This window comes from Phoca vitulina, unplaced genomic scaffold, assembly GCF_004348235.1.
Source record: "Phoca vitulina isolate PV1807 unplaced genomic scaffold, GSC_HSeal_1.0 scaffold48, whole genome shotgun sequence".
NCBI lineage: Eukaryota > Metazoa > Chordata > Mammalia > Carnivora > Phocidae > Phoca > Phoca vitulina.
This window is the reverse complement of record NW_022589751.1, coordinates 9,651,230-9,676,477: the sequence shown is the minus strand read 5'-3', so window position 1 is coordinate 9,676,477 and position 25,248 is coordinate 9,651,230. Positions and strand designations below refer to the sequence as shown.

Here is a 25,248-nt window from a genome sequence, read left to right as displayed (position 1 = left end):
GTGTGTTATCTTCCTGAACACTCACAATGGCCGGTGGACGTACGGTCTACCGTCCCGACTTCACTGATGAGGAAACTGAGGCAGGAGATCATGGGACTCACTCAAGGTCACACAACATCTCGTAGAGCAGTGATTTGGTCTCGGGTATCTCTTCACCATCCCTGAGAAGTTAGTTAGCTTTCCCCTCAATTGTGCTTTTTTTTCATAAGAATAGACCTCATTATTTAAGGTGGGAGAGCAGAACCAGACTTTCATAAGCGATTATTATATATTAACAACCAGAGTAGAGTTTGGAACGAGAATAAAAGAAACACAGACCCAGGAATAATCAGATATTCTCAATATAGGTTTGGAGGATTAAACGCCTTGACTGAGTCACGGGTCAGGCCTGAGCAGATTTAAACAACCCACATCCTGCTTGATCTGTCCGTCGGTAGCTCTGAGATCTGTGGCTGAGTATCTGTGCCCCACTCCTGACTTTGCTGCCATTTTCCTTGCTCCAAGAGATTTTTCAAAGTTTTTTTTTTAAAAACAGCTTTAATGAGGTATAACATATACCATAAAACCCACCTGTTCTAAGTGTACAACTCCATGATTTTTCCTATATTTACAGTTTTCTACGATCACCACGATCATCACGATCACATTTTAGAACGTTTCTGTCACCTCCCCAAAATCCCTTATGTCCTTTTACAGTCAGTCCCGATTTCTAGCTGATTTCCAGGCGACCACTAATCTAATTTCTGTCTCTATAGGTTGCTTTTTCTGAACAATTCATAAAAATGGAATCATCATAGGGCGCCTGGGTGGCTCAGTCGGGTAAACATCTGACTCTTGATTTCGGCTCAGGTCATGATCTCAGGGTCGTGAGATCCAGCCCCGAGTTGGGTTCTGCACTGGGTGTGGAGCCTGCTTAAGATTCTCTCTCTCCCTCTGCCCCTCCCCTCCCACTCCTGCTCGCTCTCTCTCTCTTAAAAAAAAAGTGGAATCATCATGATATATCTTTTGTGACTGATTTTTCATGTTTTTGAGGTCCATTCACATTGTAGTGTATATCAGGACTTGGTTCCTTTTTATGGCCAAGTGATTTCCCATTGAGTGGATCAACCACATTGTGTTTATCCTTCCTAGTGGATGGACATTGGATTTCCACTTTGGGATCATTATGAGTAAAGCTGCTGTGAATATTTGCTTACAAATCTTTATGTGGACAAATGTCTTCATTTCTCTTGGGCTTTCTGGGTCACATAGGAAATTTACGTTTAATTTTTTAAGAAATTGTCAGTTTTCCAAAGTGGTGGTAAATCCCATTTTACATCCCCCCCAGCAGCGTATTATAAGGGTTCCAGTTTGTCTACATCCTTGCCCATACTTGGTATCACTTGTCTTTTTGATTATAGCCACTGTAGTGGGTGTGAAGTGGTGTCTCATTGTGGATTTAATTTGACTAATGATGTTGAGCGTCTGCCCCAAAAGGTTTCTAGCTGTGACTTATTAATGCATATTTCAGGAAGGACACTGAGAATAAAGTCCTCCCTTCTGCCTTCTACTCTCACAAATGTTCATGGAGGAAAGGGCCTGGCCCCACATGCAGCTCATTTCTGGGTGTGCCTTTAACATGATGATATTTTCCCAAGCAGGTATTCTCTTTCTTCTTCCTGAGCATTTTCCCTTCTCAGCTCTCTGCTCTTTGCGATTGTTAAAAATTCCAATTTGTGTCAAATTCTTAAGCCATTTGTCTCTGTGGGTGGTTCAAGTTTTTATAAATTGGCTTTGACACAAATAACCTGTTCTTAAAAAGGATATATTCTACCCCACACCCATTGAACATTTTAATACATACCTGAACAATATAATTGGATTGATTTTAAACAGAGTTCTCTACCGAGATTGTGATAAAGGGAAGCAATTAGTTCAGGCAGAGGCCAGGCAGTGAGGCATGGGTGTCTAGATGCAGCTGGGTTACCGGGCGGATCCCAGAGCAGGCCCCGAATCCTAATGCATTTTTCAGTCATCGACGGAATCTGCCACGGGGCTTCAGCAAACACGTCTTTTCCGTGCAAACAGACAGTTTAAATGGGGAGACAAATGTCCAACCAGATGCAGAAGCGGGGGTGGCCCACCTGGCGATGCTGACAGGAGCCAGGACTCAGGCAAGGAAAGCGAGGACATGGCCCAGAGGAGTGGCAGGGACATCTGGGCAGAGAAGGCTCCAACCAAGTAGCCCAAGCAGGAAGCAGAGCCCAGGAGGTGACCAATAGGAGAGCGTGGCCAGGGTCAGAGCTGAGCTGGGTACAGACCCTGGGCAGGGCTCATGCCTCTGTTTGCATGGCCCTGGCGCCCCATCAGGGCTCTGGGCTGAGGCCAGTAAGTAGATGGCCTGAACTGGTGGCATTAGATGGAGAAGTGGCCATCCATGGCTAGTCCTCCGAGCTGGCCCCTGCTCTGTCTCCCTGTCCTTCCATGCAGAAGCATTAGCTCTCAGGTACAGGTGCTGGAATATTCTCTGGCTGTCTCAGTTTAGAAAGCAGGGCATGCCCAATGCTATGATGGCCAAGACACAGGCCAGCAAGCTGGCTGCTGGGGTGGTTCAGATGTGGCTGGTATGAGCCTGTTGGGGTGGGGAGGGCCCACGAATGGGAAAGCCACCCACGTGGTCGCTGAGAGCAACCCAGGTTCCTACAGTCAGCCTCGCCTGCCAGCTGTCCCCTCCCCACATTTATCCTGCTGGTCACACAGGCAGCCTGGCAAGAGAATACAAGTGATTTCCCCATAAGTAACTGTTGAGCCATGTTTTCTGAGTTTCCCTTGTGTCCAAAGACAGGGTGTAAAATGGTCAGGGGTGTGGGATGGGGGGAGGGAGCCCTCATGGCCTGGGGTGGGAATGGAGATTCCCGTAAGTGAGGGGCCGCAGTGGGCACTTTGAGACATGCCCACCCCAGCTGCAGGACCAGCCTTGCCACCGCTGGTCCCATCCCCTTCCTGACAAAGCCCATGGAGAGAAGCTGCTATTGCCCGAGGCCACAGGGAGGGGACCACCCATGACAAAGGCCTCTGGGCACCAACAGTCCTGGGCTCTAATACCTCTTCTGTCCCCTCACCCGTGGAAGGCTGGGTGGTCTGGCCAGTCTCTCCAGGTCACTCTTGCCTCCACTTGTGTTTGTGAAATGTCTCGGGGGGTGGGTGCGGGTGAGTAGATGGACTTGCAGGGGGGAGTGCAGCAGGGACAGCTGGGAGCTCCGGAGCCTGTGGAGATCCTTCCCTACTACCATGTTCTGGCCAGACTTCTCTGTAGTTGGTGGGCGTACCCAGGCAGTGGCCCAAGGTGGTGTGTTTCAAGCCACCAGCGAGAAGCGAGGCCCATCCAGGCAGAGGTCAGCACGGGTTTGCAGCCCTGTCTCTGATCCCCACTCTGCCCGCTCTGGACAGGCATCTGGCACAGAACCCTTTCATCTGTGACTGTAACCTCAAGTGGCTGGCGGACTTCCTGCGCACCAACCCCATCGAGACGAGCGGGGCCCGCTGCGCCAGCCCCCGGCGCCTCGCCAACAAGCGCATTGGGCAGATCAAGAGCAAGAAGTTCCGCTGCTCAGGTAGCTGCCCGCTCGCCCACCTGTCTGTCCACCTGCCTGCTGTCTTCAGTCAGCTCAGAGACCGGTGATGTTTTCCTCATGGCTCCAACTGCGTCTCCTAGGCCACTCTAGGCCCTCGAGTGGGCATAGTTCCCAACCTGAAGCCTGGGATCTGAGTGGTTGACCAGCCCCACTCTGCACTGTATGGAGGCTTAGGGAAGACTAGGGCTGGCTGAAGGTCCCTTAGGGAGGCCTGCCTGGTCAAGGACCCAGGTTCCTCTGCTCCCAGGACAATTTGCTTTCATGCTACTCCTTTCGGAATCAGGAAGCCTCAGTGAGAGAACTGCCTCCTCCAGGCTCTGGGGCAGCAGAAACTGGCTGGGGACAGTGTGAGTCAGCCTCTGAGCCTGGATCCTGGTCAGGGATCTGATGCCTCTCTGCCCCATCCCCCATCTTGGGCCATTGCCCATGAGCGTCCTGTATTTTGGCGTTCCCCGAGAAGTTCAACTGGGGGTGGTACAGCCCCCAGCCTCAGCCTGGCCAGGGAACATCTGTGCTCTGTAGCAAGGCCTTCTCCACCTGGGGGCTGGGCAGGTGGGCTCTGGGGCCCGGATTTGGGACCCCAGTGTTGTTCCTGGGGTACTTTCGCCTGGGCAGTGGGGTTGGGGCCTGGGCTCTTCCTGCAAGTCCTAGACGATTGCAGCTTCATGGTGTTTCTGCTTCTCTCCACAGCCAAAGAGCAGTACTTCATTCCAGGTAGGAGAGTGGGGGGGACTGAGGCCAGCCTGGGGGGTGGGGGCGGCGGCAGTGGGTGGGCAGGGGCAGCAGGCTGAGGGGGCCGGGAAAGCCCTGCCCTGGCCCCTCAGCCTCCCGCTCCCGCCTGTCCCTGAAGGCACGGAGGACTACCAGCTGAACAGCGAGTGCAACAGCGACGCCGTCTGTCCGCCCAAGTGCCGCTGTGAGGCCAGCCTGGCGGAGTGCTCCAGCCTGAAGCTCACCAAGATCCCCGAGCGCATCCCCCAGTCCACGGCCGAGCTGTGAGGGCCCCCTGCCTCTCCACAGCCCTCACCTGCCCCCGCCTCACTAACCCTCCTGGATCCACTCTGGGTTTCCCTCTGGTCCAGCTCTGTTGGGGAGCACGGGAGACCCCAGCGTGGCAGGAAGTGGCTCCCCGCCCCCCCCCCCCCCCGCAGCCCCTCTGCTTCCAATCACAGCCTACGGATCCTCTCTGGCCCGTGGGGCAGGTTGGCAGCCAGAACCAGGGTAGCTTTTCTCAGTCATGCTTTTGCCTTCTTCCAGGGGATGTGATCCCATCAGATTGAGTTGGATCTTAAGCCATCCTTTAGCTGTATTCTTTCTTTAAAAATATAAATCTGTGCACATGTGTATGTGTGTGCATGAATAGCTACACATACCTATCATCTGTGTATGTACATTTTTGTGGCATTTTTAAGGTTAAAAATATCCCCATTCACCCCCCCAGCACCCCCATCCATCCTTCCTTTGAAATAGGATCAGTTTGCCTTGCCAGATAAATTCTTCTGGGAACCCCTTTGTTTGATTCCCAAATAGTCTCAATTTGGAAGATAGTCTCATGTCTGTCATTTATGAATGTGTAAGTTCTCTTCATTGCCTTTTACAGACGATTAAACAACAATGAGATTTCCATCCTGGAGGCCACTGGGATATTTAAAAAACTCACTCATCTGAAGAAGATGTGAGTTACCCATTGGCGGGGAGGTTGCAGTCAGGACTGTAGCGGGGGAGGGAGAAGGCAGATACTGGGTGTGTGGGAGCTCCCAGGGGGAGGCAGGGCTCCCGTGCAGGAAGTCGGCAGGGGGGAGGGGGGTCCTCAGCTGCATCATCCTTCTGCCACCTCCCGTCCAGCAATCTGAGCAACAACAAGGTGTCGGAAATAGAAGATGGGGCCTTCGAGGGCGCAGCCTCTGTGAGCGAACTGCACCTGACTGCCAACCAGCTGGAGTCCATCCGGAGCGGCATGTTCCGAGGCCTGGACAGCTTGAGGACCCTGTGAGTGTGCGGGCCAGGGAGCAGGGCCGGACTGCCACAGGCAAACCCAGGCCAGGCCGTGGACGTCTGCACTGAGAGGATGGGAGTCCCCCCTCCCCCCTAACCCCAGCTTGCAGGAGGCAAGGGACAGCCGGGGACCCTGACTGCGGTGGAGCAGCTGATCAGATGTTGCTAACTGTGGTTCCCTGGGGGTGGGGTCGATGCCTGGTGAAGGGGTGAGTGGAGGTGGGCCCTTTTGGAGGTTCCCCTCTCACTGCCCTCTGATCAGGCTGCAAGAGCACCCACGTGCGTTGGGTTCAGGTGTGGGCAGCACGGATGCAGGCAGGGGGGCTGGGAGGCCCCAAGGTGGTGACATTGCCGAGGTGACCTCAGCCGGCGCAGACGGGGAGCAGGGATGGCCCGTCATCTCTGGGATTCTAGGATCCTGTGACCCAGAGCCCGGCCAGAGCTCACCAGACATCAGGACTCAGTAGGATCCTGGGGTCCTCCATCCCTCCAGAAACGCTGCAGGGAGCCCCGTCTCTCCACCCAGGCAGCACTAGCTCTTCCGATGAGCATGCAGACCCTTAGAGTGTGCAATAGACCGTGCTGTCCGGTTGGACTTCCTGCATGTGGTGGGGGGCTTCTGGCTGTTCTCCTGTGCCTGCACTCTGGCTCGCACGTGCTGCTGGCCCAGAGATGATGGGCCATCCCTGCTCCCCGTCTGCGCCGGCTGAGGTCACCTCGGCAATGCACAAAAGTGTCCCGTGTCCGCACTGTCTAGTCAGTGGCCACGTGTGGCTCTGCAGTTCTTGACGCGTGGCTAGCGCCACCAAGACACAGAACTCTGAATTTCATTTCATCGTAATTATCAACAGCTACACGTGGCTGACGGCTGCCCCGTAGGGCAGCGCGGCTCCCGACGGCACCTGGCTGGGTTTCAATCCCAGCCCTGGGGTAGGGCTATCGATCTGCTTTCCGAGCACATGTCATGGGATTCGTGTAAAGGAGAGGAATATATGAGGGCATTCCCCGTGGGTTTTTGTGTTTATCTGTTTGTTTTACAAAAAGGGGATTCTCTTTGTGCTGTGTTTTGCCACTTGCTTTTGTCACGTGTGAATCTAGTGTGGCTGCTTCCCCAGGCTGTGCGTACAGGGCTGCCCCGTTCGTCCTTAGCCTGGCCAGGTACTCCTTGAACGAGGGTGTCGTGGGCTCTTCAGCCCTTGGGTTCCCTGCGAGGGAGGCTTGGAGGGGGACGGAGGAGAGGGGCGGGGCGGCTGCTGGGGCAGGGCCAGCAGCACGTGCGAGCCAGAGTGCAGGCCCAGGAGAACGGCCAGAAGCCCCCCACCACATGCAAATGACCGCTGCTCTTGTGGGCAGCTGCCACCTTTCCAGTCTTGTGCTTCCACATGTGCGTCGGCATTCGCACGCGCATGCGCACCCGCACACGGGGTGCTTACATGTCGGTATTTCTGAAGGGCACCTGCTTTGTCCTTAAACACGACGTGAGCACCTGTACGTATCATTAAAGTTTCTTTTACAACATTATTTTGAAGGACTAGGTATTACATAATTATTGGAAATTTGGGCTATTTTAGTTTTTGTTATAAGCAATACTGTCATTGATATCTTTATCATGAAATTCTATGCCCATCCAGGATTTTTCCCTTTTGATAAATCCCTAAAAAGGCCTGGCTGGAAGAAAGCATGAAGGGCCCCTTTAGGGCCTTTGGTGCCTCTCACTTCCGAGTCACTCTCCTCCGGCCCAAGTGTGAAAGTGCCCATTCACTCACACCGACCCTGGGCATTATTATTATATATTATTACATTCTTAGTAATTTGTCAAGCAAAGATTCAATATGCTTACATGTCCTTGATGACTAGGGAGTTTAAACATTTTTAATCAACGTTCATAAGCCATTTTAATTTCTTTTGTGAATTGCCTATCCTGTGTCAAGCTTGGTTTTGTTTTTAGTGGGGGAGGGGAATTGAGCCAGGTTTTTGAGGGTGAACAGAGACTTTTGCAGATATACATGAGGAAAGGGGTCATTCTAGAAGGAAACCATAGCCAGGGAGAGGCATGGTGACGCAGGCCTGGATAGCATGACTGCAGGCCAGAAGAGTCAAGGGTGTGCCGCTCTCTCGGGAGGTGGGCAGGTGCTGGTCTGGGGCTGGGTTAGACAGACTCCCGCAGGTCACAGGAAAGAGGGGAGACATTATTCAGTGGGGGCCCCTGGGGCTTCAGGCTGGACAGGAACACGACTGGCTGCAGGTTTTAAGCAAGCGTCCCTGGGGGTTGATGTGGAGCGTGGCCTGGGGGTGCCCTGGGCACCCAGGGAGTGAAGGTGGCCACAGGGTGGACAGGAGAGCATCTAGAGGGGAGGGTCTCGAGGGGAGCATGAGTGCGGGGAGTCCTGGTGCTGTGGCCCCCAACCTCGGCTCACTGCCTCGAGAGGAGGATTTGCGGGGGGGCCTTGGTGGGCAAAGTGCAGGCAGGTAGATGGCTGCAGGGCACAGCACTACCCCCTGCCGCCCCCCAGGATGCTGAGGAACAACCGCATCAGCTGCATCCACAATGACAGCTTCACGGGCCTGCGCAATGTCCGCCTCCTCTCACTCTACGACAACCAGATCGCCACCATCTCCCCGGGGGCCTTCGACACCCTCCAGGCCCTCTCCACGCTGTAAGTCCAGGCCTGGAGGGCGGGAAGGCCTGGGGCTCCGGCACCAGCCTCCGCGCCCCGGTGGCCGCCTGCACTCCCAAGGGTCGTTACTTTGAAAGACTCAGTGGGGGTGTCGGGCCCTCGTGGTCTGTGGGGTCCCACTGTGTCAGGATGCCACGTCTTCATAACTGCTGGCCGTCTGGGAAAGAGTGCTGGGTGGCCGCGTGGCCGCGTGGCCAGTCCGTGGCGGCGCGAGAGGGCTTTGCAGGGAAACCGCGCCTGGCAGGGCGTGTTGGTGGTCACACGGCCGCCTCTTCCAGAAACCTTCTGGCCAACCCTTTCAACTGCAACTGCCAGCTGGCCTGGCTGGGCGACTGGCTGCGGAGGAGGAAGATCGTGACCGGGAACCCGCGGTGCCAGAACCCGGACTTCTTGCGGCAGATCCCCCTGCAGGACGTGGCCTTCCCCGACTTCAGGTGTGAGGAAGGTAAGCCGCGGGCCCCTGGGCGGGAGGGAGGAGGCGGGCTGGTCAGCCCTGGAGAGGAGGTCTCCCATGCAGGGGGGCGGGGGGAGGCCCTGGTCCGGGGGTGGGGCGGGGAGCAGGGAGACCCCCTTTTCGTCCTGCACCTACCCCTGCCTGGTGGCAGCTTTGTGTAATTTTTAAAGCAATAATATGCTTATTGTGTAAAAAATGGGAAAGTATGGATAAAAGAAGGAAATAAACGCTACCTATTATTCCATCACTCAGAAAAAAGTCACAGTTCACATGTTAGTGTATTTTTTTATAGAAGTATGCCTCATGCAGGGAGGGATCTGCCGCCTGGCCGTGCCTCAGCGCTCCAGGCTGACGGCTTCACCGGGTCCGTGAGGGGCGGTGGGACCTTCCCGGGCCCCCCGCCTCCCTGTGGGAAACCCGGTCACTTCTCACACCCATGTCTGTTTCCTCTGGATTCCCAGTCTCTTTCCTGCGGCCCCTCCCTTCTTTCCCCGCACGTGCAGCATGTAGCCGCGTCCCCTGACTTCCCCGCAGAGCTCCGTGCATACAGGGCGGATTTTTACCCATGGTGACAGAGCAAGGTTGCAGCTCAGCCCACTGTCCCTGTTCCTGAGCCCTGCCGCTGCCCTCAGCCTCCAGCAGGCCTGGCCTGCCTCCTCCAGCCCTCCCTGCAGCCCGCTTCCGGACGGGCCCATCCAGGCCAGGCGAGGGTGGTCCTGGGTGAGGAGCTTCAACTTTCACACCAAGAAAGATGGTCAGCATATTTTTCTAAACAAAATCAGTGGTTTTTCTAGAGCAATTTTACATCCTATTTAAAATTTCATACTATTCACCTATATATTTTTATATCATTTTATGTAGTAATAACTTGCTGGTCTTTAAAAAAATTTTTTTTAATTTAACTTAATTTTAAATTCTAGTATAGTTAGCATACAGTATTATTTTAGTTTCAGGTGTACAATATAGTGATTCAACACTTCGGTCCATTACCCGGTGCTCATCACAAGTGCCCTCCTTAATTTCCATTGCCTATTTTACCCACCCCCCTTACCCCAAAATTCTGTTTCTTTTTAAACCTAACTATGTATTTTGGGCATTTTCTTATGCCATTAAGTATCCTTTGAAAACAGTATTTTTTCCCCCAAGAAACAGGTTCTTTCTTTTCTTTTTTTTAAAGATATTTATTTATTTGAGGGGGAGAGAGAGAGAGAGAGAACACGAGCCAGAGGAGAGGGGCAGAGGGAGAAGCAGACTCCCCGCTGAGCAGGGAGCCCGACGCGGGGCTCGATCCCAGGACCTGGAGATCATGACCTGAGCCGAAGGCAGACGCTTAACCAATTGAGCTGCCTAGGCGCCCCCTCCTTTTATTTCTCTTATTACAAAGCGAGGCATCATCGTTTCCTTAAAAAGCAACAACGGACAATCCAGAAGAGTAAAAAGGTCACCAATGTGTCCCCTGCTCCTGCTTCCCAGCCCTGAATGACTCCTGTCACTAACCCGCTGTGTGACCTTCCTGAGCTCTGTGTGTGTGTGTGTGTGTGTGCGTGCGCACACGTGGGACGCACGTAGGATCTTGCAGCACCGTCTGTGCGGGCATTTTCGACATGACAGTCGCTGTCTGGAGAGTGGCGTGATGGCTTTAACCAGCCTGCTGCTTGGCGTTTAGGCACCTCCAGAGTGCTGCCAGGAACATCCTGGGAGACGGCTCTCTTCAGCTTTCCCCCTTAGGAGAACCTGCTCGAGGTGAAAGGGTGTGACGGTTTGGGTGTTGCTGCCAGGAGGCGGTGGAATGCAGCGGTCGAGAGGGCCGGCGTCCATTCCAGTCCTGTGCCACGTCTCCCAGCCTGGGGCACCTGGGGCACGTCACTGAACCACTCTGCCCTTGGTTTCCTCATCTCTGTATTGGGCTCATAGCACGCCCGCCAGAGAGCTGTTGTGAGGATTCTGGGAGTTCGTCCGTATTGCACGGTGCCCGCCCGCAGCCGGCCTCCCTAACCGATAGTCACGGCCACCTGCTCCCTCGTGCCCTCAGCAACGCCTGCTGTGGGGTCCTTGTTATTACTCCTACGCCCAGTCAGAAGAAAGGAAGGCAGAGGCCTCTCAGCAATGTTTACTGAATGAATGAATGAATGAATGAATGCATGAATACCTGAAGGACGTGTGAGGGGAGCTGATTCTGTGTCAGCCGGTTGTGGGTAGAGACCCTGCGTTGCCGCTGATCAGCCTGAATGTAAAGTATACATTCATTCATTTATTCATTCAACTGATCTATTTTGTGTGCCAGGCTCTGCTCTAGGGCCTGGGCTCCTTCTGGGAGCAAAGAAGAGGAAAGAGACAAGTCTCTGTCCTCGTCATGCTTGCATTCTCGGGGTGCTCGTGGCCCCCCTTACTGCACTGTTAAAGAGGTGATGTTCCATATGGTGTCTGGCACGTAGTAGGTGCTCAAGAAATGGTATGGTTGCCCTCCTCCTTCTGTGCTGTGCCTTCGTCCACCTTGGATCTGAGGCAGGAGATTGACCCAAGACCCATCTCAACTTCAAAACAGGTCCAAGGGGCTTTGTTCCTGGTGGGGAAGGGGTGCAGCCAAGAGGGGACTTATGGGTGCCTGGGGGAGTGTCAGAGAAGTGGAGAAGGGGAGTGTCTGCGGCACCGTGGAGTGTGACCCTGGCAGCAAGAGGCCCTAAGAAGGCCTGTCCCGTCACTGACGAGGCTTCGGGCCTTCCTCCCCAGGCCAGGAGGAGGGGGGCTGCCTGCCCCGCCCACAGTGCCCCCAGGAATGCGCCTGTCTGGATACCGTAGTCCGATGCAGCAACAAGCACCTCCAGGTCCTGCCCAAGGGCATCCCCAAGAACGTCACGGAACTGTGAGTAGCCCCAGGCCTGGCGTCAGAGGACAAGGTAACCAAGACCAGGTAGTAGCTGGCTAGGGCGTGGAGGTAGGGCGTGGCAGGAGGCGCTGGTTCCAAGAAGGCTTTGAGCTTCTGTGTGATACCCTCTGCAGTCACCTGACGGCGTGAGTCACCCACAGTGAGTGCTCTCTCACTCTCCGCTGACGCCGGCTTTTAAAATAAGAAGTAATGTGTGTTTTCCACCTCACGTCACCCCATGAGCATCCCTTCTGTCATGAAAACTCTCACAGAAGTTTATTTTTGCTGGCTGCATACCTTTCCACCCCATGAATCTACTGTGATCTACATAACAAATCCCCCTTTGTCGGATAGTTGTTTCCAATTTTTTACTAAATTGTATTATGATTATAAATAGTGCCGAGGTGCATATCCCTTCAGTGAAGCTGCTAGTCCAAGAGCGATGCATTGTTAGGACTGTCGCTGCCTTTTGCATGATGGCCTTCCAGAAAAGTCGTGTTTGCACCCCTACTGGCCGGGTGTGGAAATGGCCTCCCCACCCCCACCTCCCCCACCCCCACCCCGTCAGTACTGGGCATCATGGTGCTAAAATCTTGGTTGATTTGGGTGTGGTATCTGAGCTTATGTGGGGGTGTGGATGTCAGTGTGTGCGACAGACAGAGATGGAGAGCTGGGCTTCTTCAACAGACACCCCCAAATAAGAGGCTGTGGTCAGTCCCCGACTCCTCCTGTCCCCCGGGATTGGTCCCTCCAGGCCTCCATGGCTGTGCTTTTCTTTCCCTGCAGGGAGCGTGTGAGGTTTTCATTTGTGTTTCTTTCATTACCAGCGAGGCAGGCTACTTCCTCCCAAGCACATCAACCACCGCAGTCCTTGTCCTGTGATGCCCCACCCTGTCCCTTACCCAGTTTTCTATCATCCTGTTAGTGACCCATTTTCTCCTTGGTGCCTCATAGCAACCCTGAGCATAATGGAACAGTTGGGACAGCCTGCCTTCTTCGACCGAGGTTGCTGAAGTTCAGAGGCTGGGAAGATCTCTTTGATTTCTCTAAGCCTTTGTTTTCCCAGCAGTCAAATGGGGCCACGGGGGTGTATTGACAAGAGCCGCTGAGAGGCTCACATGAGATGGGTGGGAAGTCACTTTGTATGATGCAGTGTTGGGTCAGAACGAGGAAGGCCCTGATTTTGCTGCTCTCTGGGTCTTTGGCGGGGGGCGAGCCATCCCGGGGGCTGTAGTTGGTGGGGTTCCTGGGCAGGGAGCCCAGCCGAGGTTACAGCTCCTGGTCCTTGGGTCACTGCTTAGCAAGGATGGCTTGGGGCAAGTAGGGGACCTTCACAGCATCTTGAATCCTAAGCACCACCCTGTAGACACGGGGAACCTTCGGGAGTGTTAGGAGGATTTCTGGTGGGCTTGGCTTTGAGGACAACAACTTGGGTGGTGGTGTATATAGTGGGTCCCAGAAGGGAGGCCAAGGAGTGGGAACAGACAGAGGCAGCTGCAGGAGTCCAGGCATGGGTGACGGTGTGCAGTCGGGGGAGATGTGAGTCTGGAACACAGCAAATGAGCAGCGACTGCTAGGCGGGAGAGTCTGCGGCCCTGGGGCGCTGTTGAGTGAGTAGGAGAATCACCATCAGGGTCCTGAGCCTGGGTGGTTAGGCCATGGGGGTGATGGCTGATGGAGTCAGGGGAAGCCAGTTTGGGTGTAAAAGCACCGAGCTCAGGTTTGGGCCTGCCTGGGTCCAGCCTCACGCACCTTGCCAGCAGGTGCACAGGGGCCCGACTAGCTGGCAAGAGGCCTGGCAGGTGGGCCTGGGAGGGACTAATGTGCAGATCAGGCCTGTCTGGCCAGGAAAACGGTGGGGCAGACAGGGGATGGGAGAGGAGCCCAGGAGTGAGCCCTGGGGGGTGCCTGCCAACAGGGAGGAGGCTGAGAGGGTGAGGCAGGGGCAGGAAGAAAGCCAAGGGAGGCTTTATGTCTCAGTGCTTTTACCAGGTTCTTTGGCTGGCACCTGTCCACATGCTTAAGTGAGTGCATATATTGTCCTCCAATTAGCGATTCTGGGCCAATTGTGTGGCCTGCGTGGAGGAGAGGAGAGGAGCCGGCAAGGCCCCAGCTGCAGGGGAGGCTTCCCCAGCGCGGCACTAACTGGTGTGTTCTCTTCTGTAGCTACTTGGACGGGAACCAGTTCACACTGGTTCCAGGACAGCTGTCCACCTTCAAGTACCTGCAGCTTGTGTGAGTATCCAGGCCTCTCGAGGATCCCAGGCCTGCCTCAGAGGCCAGGGGGGCCCCTGGTATCTAACCGTCTGGCTCCAGCTTTCCTGGAATTCCCTACCACCCCACTTCTGGCTGACCCGGTTTTGAATTTTGCACCGTCCCTCCCAGAAGGTCCGTGCGTAGAGCTGTGTTACCACCTAGTGGTCATGCTTGGGAATGGCATGTTCCAGGCTGCCTTGCGTTGGACCCTGTCCGCTTCTGCCCAGCCCATCACCCCAAGCCTCCCTCTGGGCTGAGAATGATTGTTCATGAGGGTCATCCCGGCAAAGAAAGGAACCAGAGCAGAAGAGGCTGACGGAAAACTTCTCAGTTCAACCGTGGCCCTCAAACCAAACATGAAATATGGCAGTTACAAATACATGTCTGTGACTACGTTTTTCTTTAGGCTAACATCTTTTTCTGTTATTTCCACTTTTGACCCTTTATGTCCCAGGAAAGTATATGAGATAAGCCTCCGAATAACTTCAGTTCCTCTTAGCCTTCCAGCCTAATTAACACCTCACCTCAGTTGTCTTATCTGCTCATTGGCCAGATTCTCCCCAAAAGAAGTCCAGATAACATTCCATCTTAGTTGGGCTTGGAGCGGTGCTCCTCAGGTGTGGTCTATGGACCAGTGGCCACTAGAGAACTGTTTGTAATGGGTCCGCAATTAGATAAGAAACTTGCACCAGAATGCAAATCAATGTCTTGCTTCCTTGGCTGAGATGGTGTTACTGTAACAAGACTCTTAGCTCAACTATGTTGTGTTTAGTGTCCTAAGTGATTTGGACTTTTGCAGAAGTTCCTGGTTGTGGGACATTCAGTTCAGGGACTGGCTACTCTGAGGAGCACTGGCTTCCAGAATCTCGAAGCTCCGGTGTATCTGTCTTTGCTAAAGACCTAGCAGATGTGTTTTGACTGTCCCCATGGTGGGGAGGGGAGGGAGGGCGGTGATTTGGTGGCTGGTGACAGAGTAGCGTAGACACAGACAGCCTTTCTCTGCTCTGATTTGGGGCAGCCGCATTGGTGGCTGGGATACCCTTGGGAGGAAAGGAAGGAGAGAGGACCAATGTGGGGCCAGTCCTTGCCCATCACAAGGAGGGGCCACCCAGTGTGCTGAGCGCTCAGTGAAGAACCTCAGTGTGTCCTAAGAACAGTGGACCGGTCTTGAATGAGATTAGTTAGAGGAATGTTCACTAAGAGACACTGAAGGCAGGGCATATGGTTTCATGTTACAAATATTTCCTGAGCCAAGAGCTGCATGAAGTGAGGCGACACGAAGGCCCCTAAATCATGGGCCCTCCCCCGAAGGCGGTGGGCTGGTGGGCATGCAGGAGGGAGACTTGGGGCACATAAAGTCATGGGACTGATGAGTGTTCCAACAGAGGGAAAGACACATTAGGGGTGTGGCTCAAAGCGGTGTAGGGGGGTGATGGAGTCAGTGGGGGGGGAGCTGGGGCAGAGGCAGAGCCACCAGTGGGCAGAGGGAACAGGGGCAAGAGAATTTCAAGAAGGGTAGCAAATCCACGCCAGGCATGCGGGAGGCAGTGAGGGAGAGGTGGGCCAGAATCCAGAGCACCTAGCAGGTGTCTGGGCTAATTTTGTAGGCAAATGGGAGCCACTGCGGGATTTGGCAGGGAAGTGACTTAGATCTGTGTCTTAGTCAGATTTGTGGTGCCCACCCGTGTGGAAGATGGATCAAAAGGGGGCAAAGCTGCAGGTGAGAGATGAGGTAGCTCCTGAGCCAGAAGCTGGGAGAGAGATGGCCTGAGTGAGCAGAAAGGGAGAAGGAGGAGGCTGAGAGAGAGGAGGTGGTGGGGTGCAGTTTCTGGGTTGTCAGGGCTGTGGACTGGGTGGGTGGGGGGAGAAGCACAAGATGTGGACTGGACTTGGAGTGTCTCTGGAGGGGAGTTCATAAGCCAGGGCTGCTGGGCCCACAGAGGAGGGCACTGTTGCCTGCAGAGGGGAGGGAAGCCTGGAGCGTCCCTGAGGCTCCCAGAGTGGACTACAGGGAGAGGGTCCGCAAGGTAGGGTTGGCTGGGAAAGCAGCTTCACCAAGAGACTGAGAAGGAACGGCCAAGGGGGTGGGGGTAGTGGTGGTGTGGGAAGCCAGTCAGGGGTCTGAGGAAGAAAGGACAGGGAAGCAAGAGGTTTGAGAAGAGGGGTATCAGCCGTGACCCTGGGTGGGCTTCATCACTCTGAGACCTTGTGTCTTCATTTGGGAAAAATGGTGGCTACTGTCTCCCCCATTGGATTGTGGGAGGGCTAGGAAGGAGCTAGCTAAGTGGTAGCAAGAGGAGAAAGCACAGAGCCCAGTAGATCTGGTAGTTCGGAGGCAGCCCATCTCCTTGGTGGGAGCATTTCCAGAGTGGAAGGGGGCAGAAGCCTGGGGTGGCGATAAGGAAATGGAGACAGGCAGCCCTCGGGATGTAGTGGGAGTTTGGGGAGCAGGGCAGAGTGCTGTAGCTAATTGTGCACCAAATGCCCCTCTCTGCTGCCCCCTCCCCTGCCCCCCAGCTGCCACCTGGCTGAGGGAGGGCCACGGGCAGAGTGGAGGAGGGAGGAGCCCATAGCAGAGAGCAGGGTGGAGTTCTTTCTTTCTAAACAATGATGCTTTTTTCTTTTCCAGGGACTTGAGTAACAACAAGATCAGTTCCTTAAGCAATTCCTCCTTCACCAACATGAGCCAGCTGACCACTCTGTGAGTCCTGGGGGCGGGGAGGCGGAGGGAGGGCACACACGCTCTGGCCACTGAGACTTTCCCCACGCCCCATTGGCCTCTGACAGTATCACCAGCAGGGAGTGGGCCAGGGCCTGCCAGCCGGAAAGAAAAAAACCAGTTTTTTCATTGTGAAATACAGCATTCATACAGAAAAATGCAAAAAATATAAATGTACCATTTAACAAATAGTCATAAAGCTGGCCCCGGTGTGAATACCTAAGGCAAAAAATAGAACACAGCACCCCAAAAGTCCCCCTCTCCTTTCCTGATCATTCCCCCTTCCTCCCGTCTCCAGGCCGTGCCTAGCCTGACTTTTATGGTGATCACTCTTTGATTTTCTCTTTTTTTTTTTTTAATTTTTTTAATTGTTATGTTAATCCCCATACATTACATCATTAGTTTTAGATATAGTGTTCCATGATTCATTGTTTGTGCATAACACCCAGTGCTCCATGCAGAACGTGCCCTCCTCAATACCCATCACCAGGCTAACCCATCCTCCCAACCCCCTCCCCTCTAGGACCCTCAGTTTGTTTTTCAGAGTCCATTGTCTCTCATGGTTCTTCTCCCCCTCCGATTTCCCCCCCTTCATTCTTCCCCTCCTGCTACATTCTTCTTCTTCTTTTTTTCTTTCTTAACATATATTGCATTATTTGTTTCAGAGGTACAGATCTGAGATTCAACAGTCTTGCACAGTTCACAGCGCTTACCAGAGCACATACCCTCCCCAGTGTCCATCACCCAGTCACCCCATCCCTCCCACCCCACCCCCCACTCCAGCAACCCTCAGTTTGTTTCCTGAGATTAAGAATTCCTCATATCAGTGAGGTCATATGATACATGTCTTTCTCTGTTTGACTTATTTCGCTCAGCATAATACCCTCCAGTTCCATCCATGTCGTTGCAAATTCTTTGATTTTCTTTACAGTGTTGCCATCTACATATGCACTTCTATACAAGGAAGTTTCATTTTGCACATTTTTGAACCTTATATAAATTGAATCATACAGGATATATATATATTTTTTGTATCTGGCTTTTGTTTACCATTGTGTTTGTGAGATCCACTCCTGTGGGAAGCTGTGGTCTGTTCATTTTTATTGCTGTGTAGTATTCCTTTGTAGGACTGTGCCATACTTCCCTTATTCATTTCACTATTGCTGGATGGTTGGGTTGTTTCCAGTTTTGAATGTTGTAAACAGTGACCTCCTGAACATTTTCATGCCCGTAGTCTGAGCTATTTTGAGGACTGTTTTAGTTACATCCCAAGCCATTGGTCGGAAAGTATAGCAAACATCCCTTACATTGGCCTGTGGCTTAAGAGCGGTATCTCACTCACCTTCTCCACACCTCACTTTACAGATCATGTGCCAAGAACTGAAGAACTTTCCCTTAGGTTCTACTGTGGTCCAATACCCAGAAAACAGTAGAGCCAAGACCCAGAAAAAAGGACTGGGTCATGACCCAGCCAGACCCCCAAGGAGCAGAATGTGGGCCCGAGGCCATGAAATGCTGGTTCTAGGTTCCCCACCTGCGCTTATTTGCCCCGGGGTCTACTCATCAACTGGGTCCCATTTCAGAGGCTTCCTGAGTCTGCGTGTGAAGCTGCCATCAGCTGGGGTGATTCTGCCCCCCGGGGGACATTTGGTCATGTCAGAAGCATTTTGGGGGGTCACGGCTGGAGGAGCCCTGACACCTCACGCGCAGAGGCGTGGGTCACGGCTGGAGGAGCCCTGACACCTCACGCGCAGAGGGTTGCTGCTAAACACCCAACAAAGAATTGTCCATAGTGCTGGGGCAGGGCAGTCCCGGTCTCAGGGATCTGGCCCCTGCGAGGGGACACAGAGCCCGTTCCTGGGACAGGAGCATCTCCTTGCTCTCATTATTTTAGAAACAGCTTTATGGAGGTAGAGCTGATATACGGTCAACTGTACATACTTAAAGCCCACAGTTGGCTACATCCTGACTTATGTTCCCATCCATGGAACCCTCACCACGACCAACACAGTAACCGCTTCCATCACCCCCAGAAGTCTCCTCCCGCCCTGTGACAGCTCTCCCCCCCCGCCCCCCCACCGCCGGCCCAGGCCACCAGCCGTTGGCCTTTTGTGGAGGAGTTCGCTCGGCCCAGAGTTTTACGTGAATGGAATCCTCCCACAGTGCTCTCTTTTGTTTGGCTTCTTTCAGCCGGCATAGTTACTCTGAAATTCCTCCCTGTCACGGCATGGCACGGGGTCGCTCCTTGCTCCTGGTCTTCCACTGTATGGCTGTGTGTCTGTCAGTCTGCTGACGGACATGTGGGGCTATTATGAGCATCATTTCCTTTATTGTCAACCTGCCTGTCTGCCCTTGATGGATTCGTTTATTTGGAAGCCTTGGGGGGAGAGTGATGTAGCCTGTGGACCTAGGAAACTGAGAAGCTGACTTAAAAACCCAGCTTAGGGACTTAATTACAGCACCCTGGGGGAGTTCTGTCTCCCTGCGGGGCCTCAGTCCTCATCTTTATGATGGGGGGCAGTCACAGTGCCTTCCAGGCCCATAAGAGCTTCTTTTTTTTTTTTTTTTTAAGATTTTATTTATTTCTTTGAGAGAGAGAGAGAGAGCACAAGCAGGGGGAGAGGCATAGGGAGAAACAGGCTCCCCGCTCATCGGGGAGCCCAACTCAGGGCTCGATCCCAGGACCCTGGGGTCATGACCTGAGCTGAAGGCAGTTTCCCAACCCCCTGAGCCACCCAGGTGCCCCCGTCACAGCTTCTTAATGGCAAATCTCTAGGTGGGTTTGGACTTCCCCTGCCGGCTCCGGGAGTGAGGCTGGGCCTGATCAGGGGGCAATTTCACAGGGACCCCACCTCCGGCCCTCGCTGGGCAGCCTCCACAGGGGAGGGCGCCCAGTCTCCTTCCTGAAGGCTGGCTGGGAGCCGGGCACAACGCTGAGGGCTTCACCTGGGCCATTTCCCCTTACCCACAGAAAAGCCCTATCGAGTTGTCATTGTTTTTGTCCTTGCTCTGCAGCTGGGGGAACTGATGGAGGCATAAAAGGGTTGGGGGACGTGGCCGGGTCACAGGGCTTACTGGTCCAGGGCACAGCCCGTAGCCCCTTCCATGCTCAGGCCTCCCTCATTTTGCTGCTGAGCAAACTGCCCCCGCACCCTGAGCCAGCCTGCTGGGGCCTGGTCCCTGACTTGGCGCCGCCCCCTCCCTGTCTTGGTCTCTCCTTCCTCCTCCCTCCCCTCTCCTGTCCTCCTTTGCCCTCCCTCTCTTCCCACAGGATCCTCAGCTACAATGCCCTCCAGTGCATCCCTCCTCTCGCCTTCCAGGGCCTGCGCTCCCTGCGCCTGCTGTAAGTCTCCCTGCTCTTCACTCCCCCACGAAAATCCAGCCCATGGAGGGCCCTGCGGCCTCAGTAGGGCCAATAGTGTCCCAAGACGGGAGGCCCGTCCATGCTCATTCAAGCGCCTCACGGAGGCTGAAGAACGGATGGGAAACTCTGAGAAATGGGGGGTTGCTGTATGCCCCACGTTGTGTTTGGGGGAGCAGTGTGGGGGGGTGGCATCCAACATAAGGTAGCCCCTCGTTTGCATATGAGTTTCCGGCTCAGGTGGAGAACGTTCGAAAGAGATTTGTGAACCTTTTCTAAGAATTCCCACTGGGAGGTTTTTGCCCTGTGATCAAAGCCCCCTGTCACGCCTGTTGGGAAGGCCTCTCGAGGATCCATGCATGGGATCCCCCGGCAGCCCAGCCTGGGGCACGGGGACATTCTTTACCCTCAACCTGTGGCTTGCCCTAGTAACTTTTTTCCCAAGAGGGAGCCTACCCCTCAGGCTCGCTGGCCAAGGGAGGGAGGGCACAGGGCCGCACACATGTTCCATTTGCCGTGTAAACAAAAATGGTGCTTTGGGTAGTGACGGCAAAAACGAGTCCTCCAGAAGGGCTGGCACAGGGTTGTCTACGTGGATTATGAGGGGCTCCCTCTCCCTCGCCAGTGGCTGGCAGGGCTGTGTCTCTGAGCTGGGGGCCGTCTCCCTCTGACACTGACGGAGAGACCCGCGGATAAGCACGACACACGCCTCCATCAGTTCTCGAGTCTCTGTCCCTGGATGCGGCACCGACGGCCTCCTCTCTCCTCAGGTCCCTGCACGGCAATGACATTTCCACCCTCCCAGAGGGCATCTTCACAGACGTGACCTCCCTGTCTCACCTGTGAGTAACTTCGGCCCAATTCTCGAGGCCTCTTTGGATTTAAACAGAACTTGGATTCGGGGAAGACCCCCTCCCCCCACCTCCTGAGACTGGCAGAGTTTGTGGCTTTTGCCCTGAAACTAATTGAGCTTGTGAACTTCAAACCCTCCCCGTCTCAGACCCTTACACGTTCAGTTTCATCAGTCCCGCCCATGGAGACATGCTGAGGACAGTTCTTCACAAGCGGTCGTAAGAGTAGTAATGCCCCTTATCGACTGCATCAGCTGGTTTGATCCTCACAGCCTTCCCTCAACATGGGTACAGTGATTCCCATTTTACACATGAGGAAACAGGCCCAGAAAACATGAGAAGCTTGCCCGAAGTTGCACAGCTGGCAGGGGCTGGAGGGTTCTGTCTCGAAAGCCCATGCTCTTAAGCATGACACCACTCTTGCGCTTCTGACTTCACAGGGTGGGGGATAAGCTCTGGATGTTACTACCCCCAAGAAGTGGTATTATTCGATGTAGAATTGCTTCCAAAGCCATTTAGCTGGCAGTACCATGTGGATTTTTAAAAAGCAGTATGCTCAGTTCCTCAAAAGGCTAAATGTGGAATTACCCTGCGACCCGGCAATTCCACTCCTAAGTGTATATCCCAACTAATTGGAAGCAGACACCTTGTACACCCGTGTGCATAGCAGCTTCCTTCACACACTAGCCAAAAAGCAGAAACAACTCGAGTTGTTGGACAAAACGTGGTGTCTACATACAATGGGATCTTTTTCAGCCGTAAGAAGGAAGGCCAGTCTGGCACCTGCTACAAACACGGAGGAGCCTTGGAGACATGCTGAGGGCAATCAGCCAGACATTAAAGGACAAATGCTGTCTGATTCCGCTGATGTGAGGTACAGGGTAGTCGACCCCACAGCTGTAGGCAGGAGAGAGGTGGCCTCCAGGTGCCGGCAGCAGGAGGACCTGGGGAGCTCTCCTTCAGTGGGTACGGAGTTCCTGTCCGGGCTGAGGAAGAGTTGGAGAGCCAGAGAGTGGTGAGAGTTGCACAACATGGTGCGAATTGATGCCACTGAACCGCACACTTAAAATGGCCAAAATGGCCAATTTTATGTTGTGTATATTTTTACCACAATTGGAAAAAAGAAAGGAAAAGCAGTGGATAGGGCCATCCTGCTTCTGGGGGGGGGGGGGGGGGGGGGGGGGGCGTTCTTTCCCCGGGGGGGGGGGGGGCGGGGTGCAGAGCATTCTCTCCCAGAGTCCCAGCTCCAGGCCGAGGCAGGGATCAGGCCAGATGTACCGCAGCTGGGATCCCGGGTGTTCCTGGGACTTCTTGCTCTCTGCCCACACGCACGTGCGCAGGGCCTGAGCGGGCGCCAGAGAGCCTTCTGGGGCCCCCAGCATCACCACCTGAGGCTCATTCATCCAGCAATCTCACTGGGTTTTCTCCGTTGTAAGACTCGCCGTCTCTGCATATCAGTCTCTGAAATCATAGCGTATCTTACAAATGATCTGTATATTTAATATGGTAATATTTCTCTGCACCTCCCGAAGCACGTTAAATCAGTAGTGCATTAACAACCTTAGACTTGAGGAAAGAAATAGTAACATGTACTATTTATTGAGGGTCTGTCTGGGACAAATGCTTTACTATGTGTGAATACCTTATCTGTGGTGTTTTGTTTACTCCAAGACCGAAGTGAGAAGTAGGTATTGTGCTCTGCTCCAGTTCCGCAAATTTGACAGGGACTGCCTTGAGCCCACGGTGAAGATTCTAGTGCTGGTCTGGACTCCGTGGGAAGAGTGCAGTGATTGATTAGTAATGTCGGCCATGGGAGTGAAAGGGAAAAAGGGCTCTGTCCTAGGTGGTAGGATTTATTATTTCCATTTTCCACTTACTATTTCTTTCCATTTGTTTATTTACATTTATTATTTGTATTAATTTACATTTATTACTTACATTTACATTTTCCATTCAGGCCCAGGTTCAGAAAATGAAGCAGCTTCCTTTGGTCATAAAGCTAGGAAATGACAGAGACAGGATTGGAACTTAGGTGTATCTGATTCCAAAGCTATTTATTTATTCTATATTGCCTCAGTAAATACACCCTGAATAACCACAGTGACTCAAGTGCTGAAGAATTTACTACCTAGAGGTTTCTGTCTTCTGCGACCCTCAGGGATATTATAAAGCAAATTTAAAGGCAGCAGTGACTAACTTTGGGGAAGTCAAGGAGATCTGCAGAGGTGGTGATGTTGATGCTGCCATCGGAAAGGGACTAGCTAGGGGTTTGCCATTGGAGAAGATAGGGAAAGACATTCTAGGAGGAGGGAACAGCATGTGCAAAGGCAAGATGGCAAGAAAGTAAATGACATATTCAGGGATGTTGTCCAACATAGGACATGGGGATTGGTTGGGTGAGGAACGTGGGGTGGGAAGAGATGAATCTGGAAAGGAACTTTGGAATTCCATTGTGAAGGGCCTTTTGTGCCATGCTAAAGAGTGTGGACTTCATGTTACAGATAGAAGGGAATCGGGGAAGAATGAAGTGGTAGAAAGCTCCTGGAAAGCCATGGTGACATGTAGAGGCTGGCTGGCATGGGACGAGGCAGGAGGGAGCCTGGCTGGAGACGGTGGCTCTAGACAAAGGCCAGGCAGGGGCTGTGTTGGTCATTGCTCTTGATGATTCCGTTCAACAGGGCCTTGTTTCCGTCTGTGTTTGGTGGTTAGTGGTTGTGAGCTCCTTTTTTGCTGATGTTTGGAATTCTGGACCTAAATTAGAGATGCTTCTCTCCAGAGAGCATCTGTGCTTATCTCTGTGGGCACCAGGGCAGGAGTCACCCAAGAGTTAGCATCCAGTGTCCCTGGCTCCTGGAGGTGCCCTTTGTTCCTATTGTGACTCTGGCCTGGGCCTTTCCTCTTCACTAGCAGTATGCGGGGGGCAGGGGGGCAGTAGGCAGAGGGTGTGGTGGAGGCTGAGGTCTACCATATTTAAACCCCTTGAACCCTAGGAATCAGGATGTGTGGTGTTAGATCCTTGTTCTGTCATCAACTTGCAGTGGGATCTCAGACAATTCATTCATCTCTTCGGGCCTCTTTCCTCACCTGTACCCCAAAGGTTATTTCTAAGGTCCACTATGGTCCATAGGCCATAATGATTGTGAGCGCTCATCACTGCCCTGGGCTCCAATACCCTGCACACTTCTCTGCTTTTTTTTTTTTTTTAAAGATTTTATTTATTTATTTGAGAGAGAGAGAATGAGAGAGAGAGAGCACATGAGAGGGGGAGAGGGTCAGAGGGCGAAGCAGACTCCCTGCTGAGCAGGGAGCCCAGTGCGGGACTCAGTCCAGGGACTCCAGGATCATGACCTGAGCCGAAGGCAGTTGCTTAACCAACTGAGCCACCCAGGCGCCCACTTCTCTGCTGCTTTTAACTTTTGTATTTACTTTGCAGTTAGCTCATCTTTCCTCCATTTGTCCATCCATCCATCCATCCATCCATCCATCCATCCATCTCTTCATCAACAAATATTTACTATGTGCCAGATCCTGTGCCAAGGTTCCCCAACATCATTCTTCATTTCTCTAATCTGGCATTTTGTTGCCTCTGATTTACTGCGTGCCGGGAAACTAGATTCCGAATTCATTAAGAATTCGGTGTGAAAAGTAAACATGGAATGATGAAGTAGATCATGGTATGCCCACAGGACAGAAGAGCAAGTAGTTAATTAGAGAGTTATGGCACTGTAATTTACTATTTGATGAAAACACGGGATAAGGAAAACTACGCTGATTTCGTGGACGTACATATATGAACACAAGAACTGGATGGGAATACACAAAAATTAAATCAGTTACATTTGTGGGATGATGGAGGATTCTTTTCTTTTTGAATTTCCTTTGCTTTCACACTGAGCTCTGTGCATTCCTCATGCCTTTGGGCAGGGCCGGGGTTAGGCTGGTTCACAAGCACTCCCGGGCTACCTGCTGGTATCAGGCACAGCATGGAACGGGGGTTCCTCCGCTCAGGAAGCTTCAGTGCAGTAGAAGGAGACAGTGAAGCCCACAAGCACATTGCCTGAGAGGAGAATGGGCAGAGGAGGTGTGGCGCAGGTGAAGGAGATTTTGAAGTTTTAGTACGTGCTGAACTCTAGAGTCGGCGGCTCTGGGAAACAGCCTCAGGAGTGCTACTTTGGTCCCGGTTACAGTAATAGAAGCCTTGGTGTGAACACACCGAGTATCTGCCTTTTCAGCTATTTCCAAGTTACACCAAAGATCAACAACACGCGATTATTTATACTTTGGCTAGAGTGTAACCCTGAATCACAGCCCTTTTGGGTCCCCACCACTGTGCCTCGGCTGGGCCCGTGACTCTCCACTCCCCACTGAGCTCACAGTCACTTTTGGTGGGAAAAATGGTCCCCAGGTGAAAGTGAAGTAGTCTCAAAACCCCAGCCTTTGGGTGAATGAGCGTG

General features: G+C 53.2%; 1 protein-coding gene across 4 annotated transcripts in view; it reads left to right on the top strand.

Annotated features, from left to right (window-relative positions):
• Positions 1-25,248, top strand: part of SLIT1 (slit guidance ligand 1) — a 172,215-nt gene that overhangs the window by 122,928 nt on the left and 24,039 nt on the right. For all 4 annotated transcript variants that reach the window (XM_032432366.1, XM_032432367.1, XM_032432368.1 and 1 more), the window contains exons 14-25: positions 3,430-3,593; positions 4,305-4,328; positions 4,465-4,609; positions 5,215-5,289; positions 5,460-5,603; positions 8,123-8,266; positions 8,566-8,732; positions 11,472-11,604; positions 13,774-13,842; positions 16,493-16,564; positions 19,854-19,925; positions 20,714-20,785. In XM_032432366.1, coding sequence (XP_032288257.1) covers positions 3,430-3,593; positions 4,305-4,328; positions 4,465-4,609; positions 5,215-5,289; positions 5,460-5,603; positions 8,123-8,266; positions 8,566-8,732; positions 11,472-11,604; positions 13,774-13,842; positions 16,493-16,564; positions 19,854-19,925; positions 20,714-20,785 — 1,281 coding nt within the window. The remainder of the gene's footprint in view (positions 1-3,429; positions 3,594-4,304; positions 4,329-4,464; positions 4,610-5,214; positions 5,290-5,459; positions 5,604-8,122; positions 8,267-8,565; positions 8,733-11,471; positions 11,605-13,773; positions 13,843-16,492; positions 16,565-19,853; positions 19,926-20,713; positions 20,786-25,248) is intronic.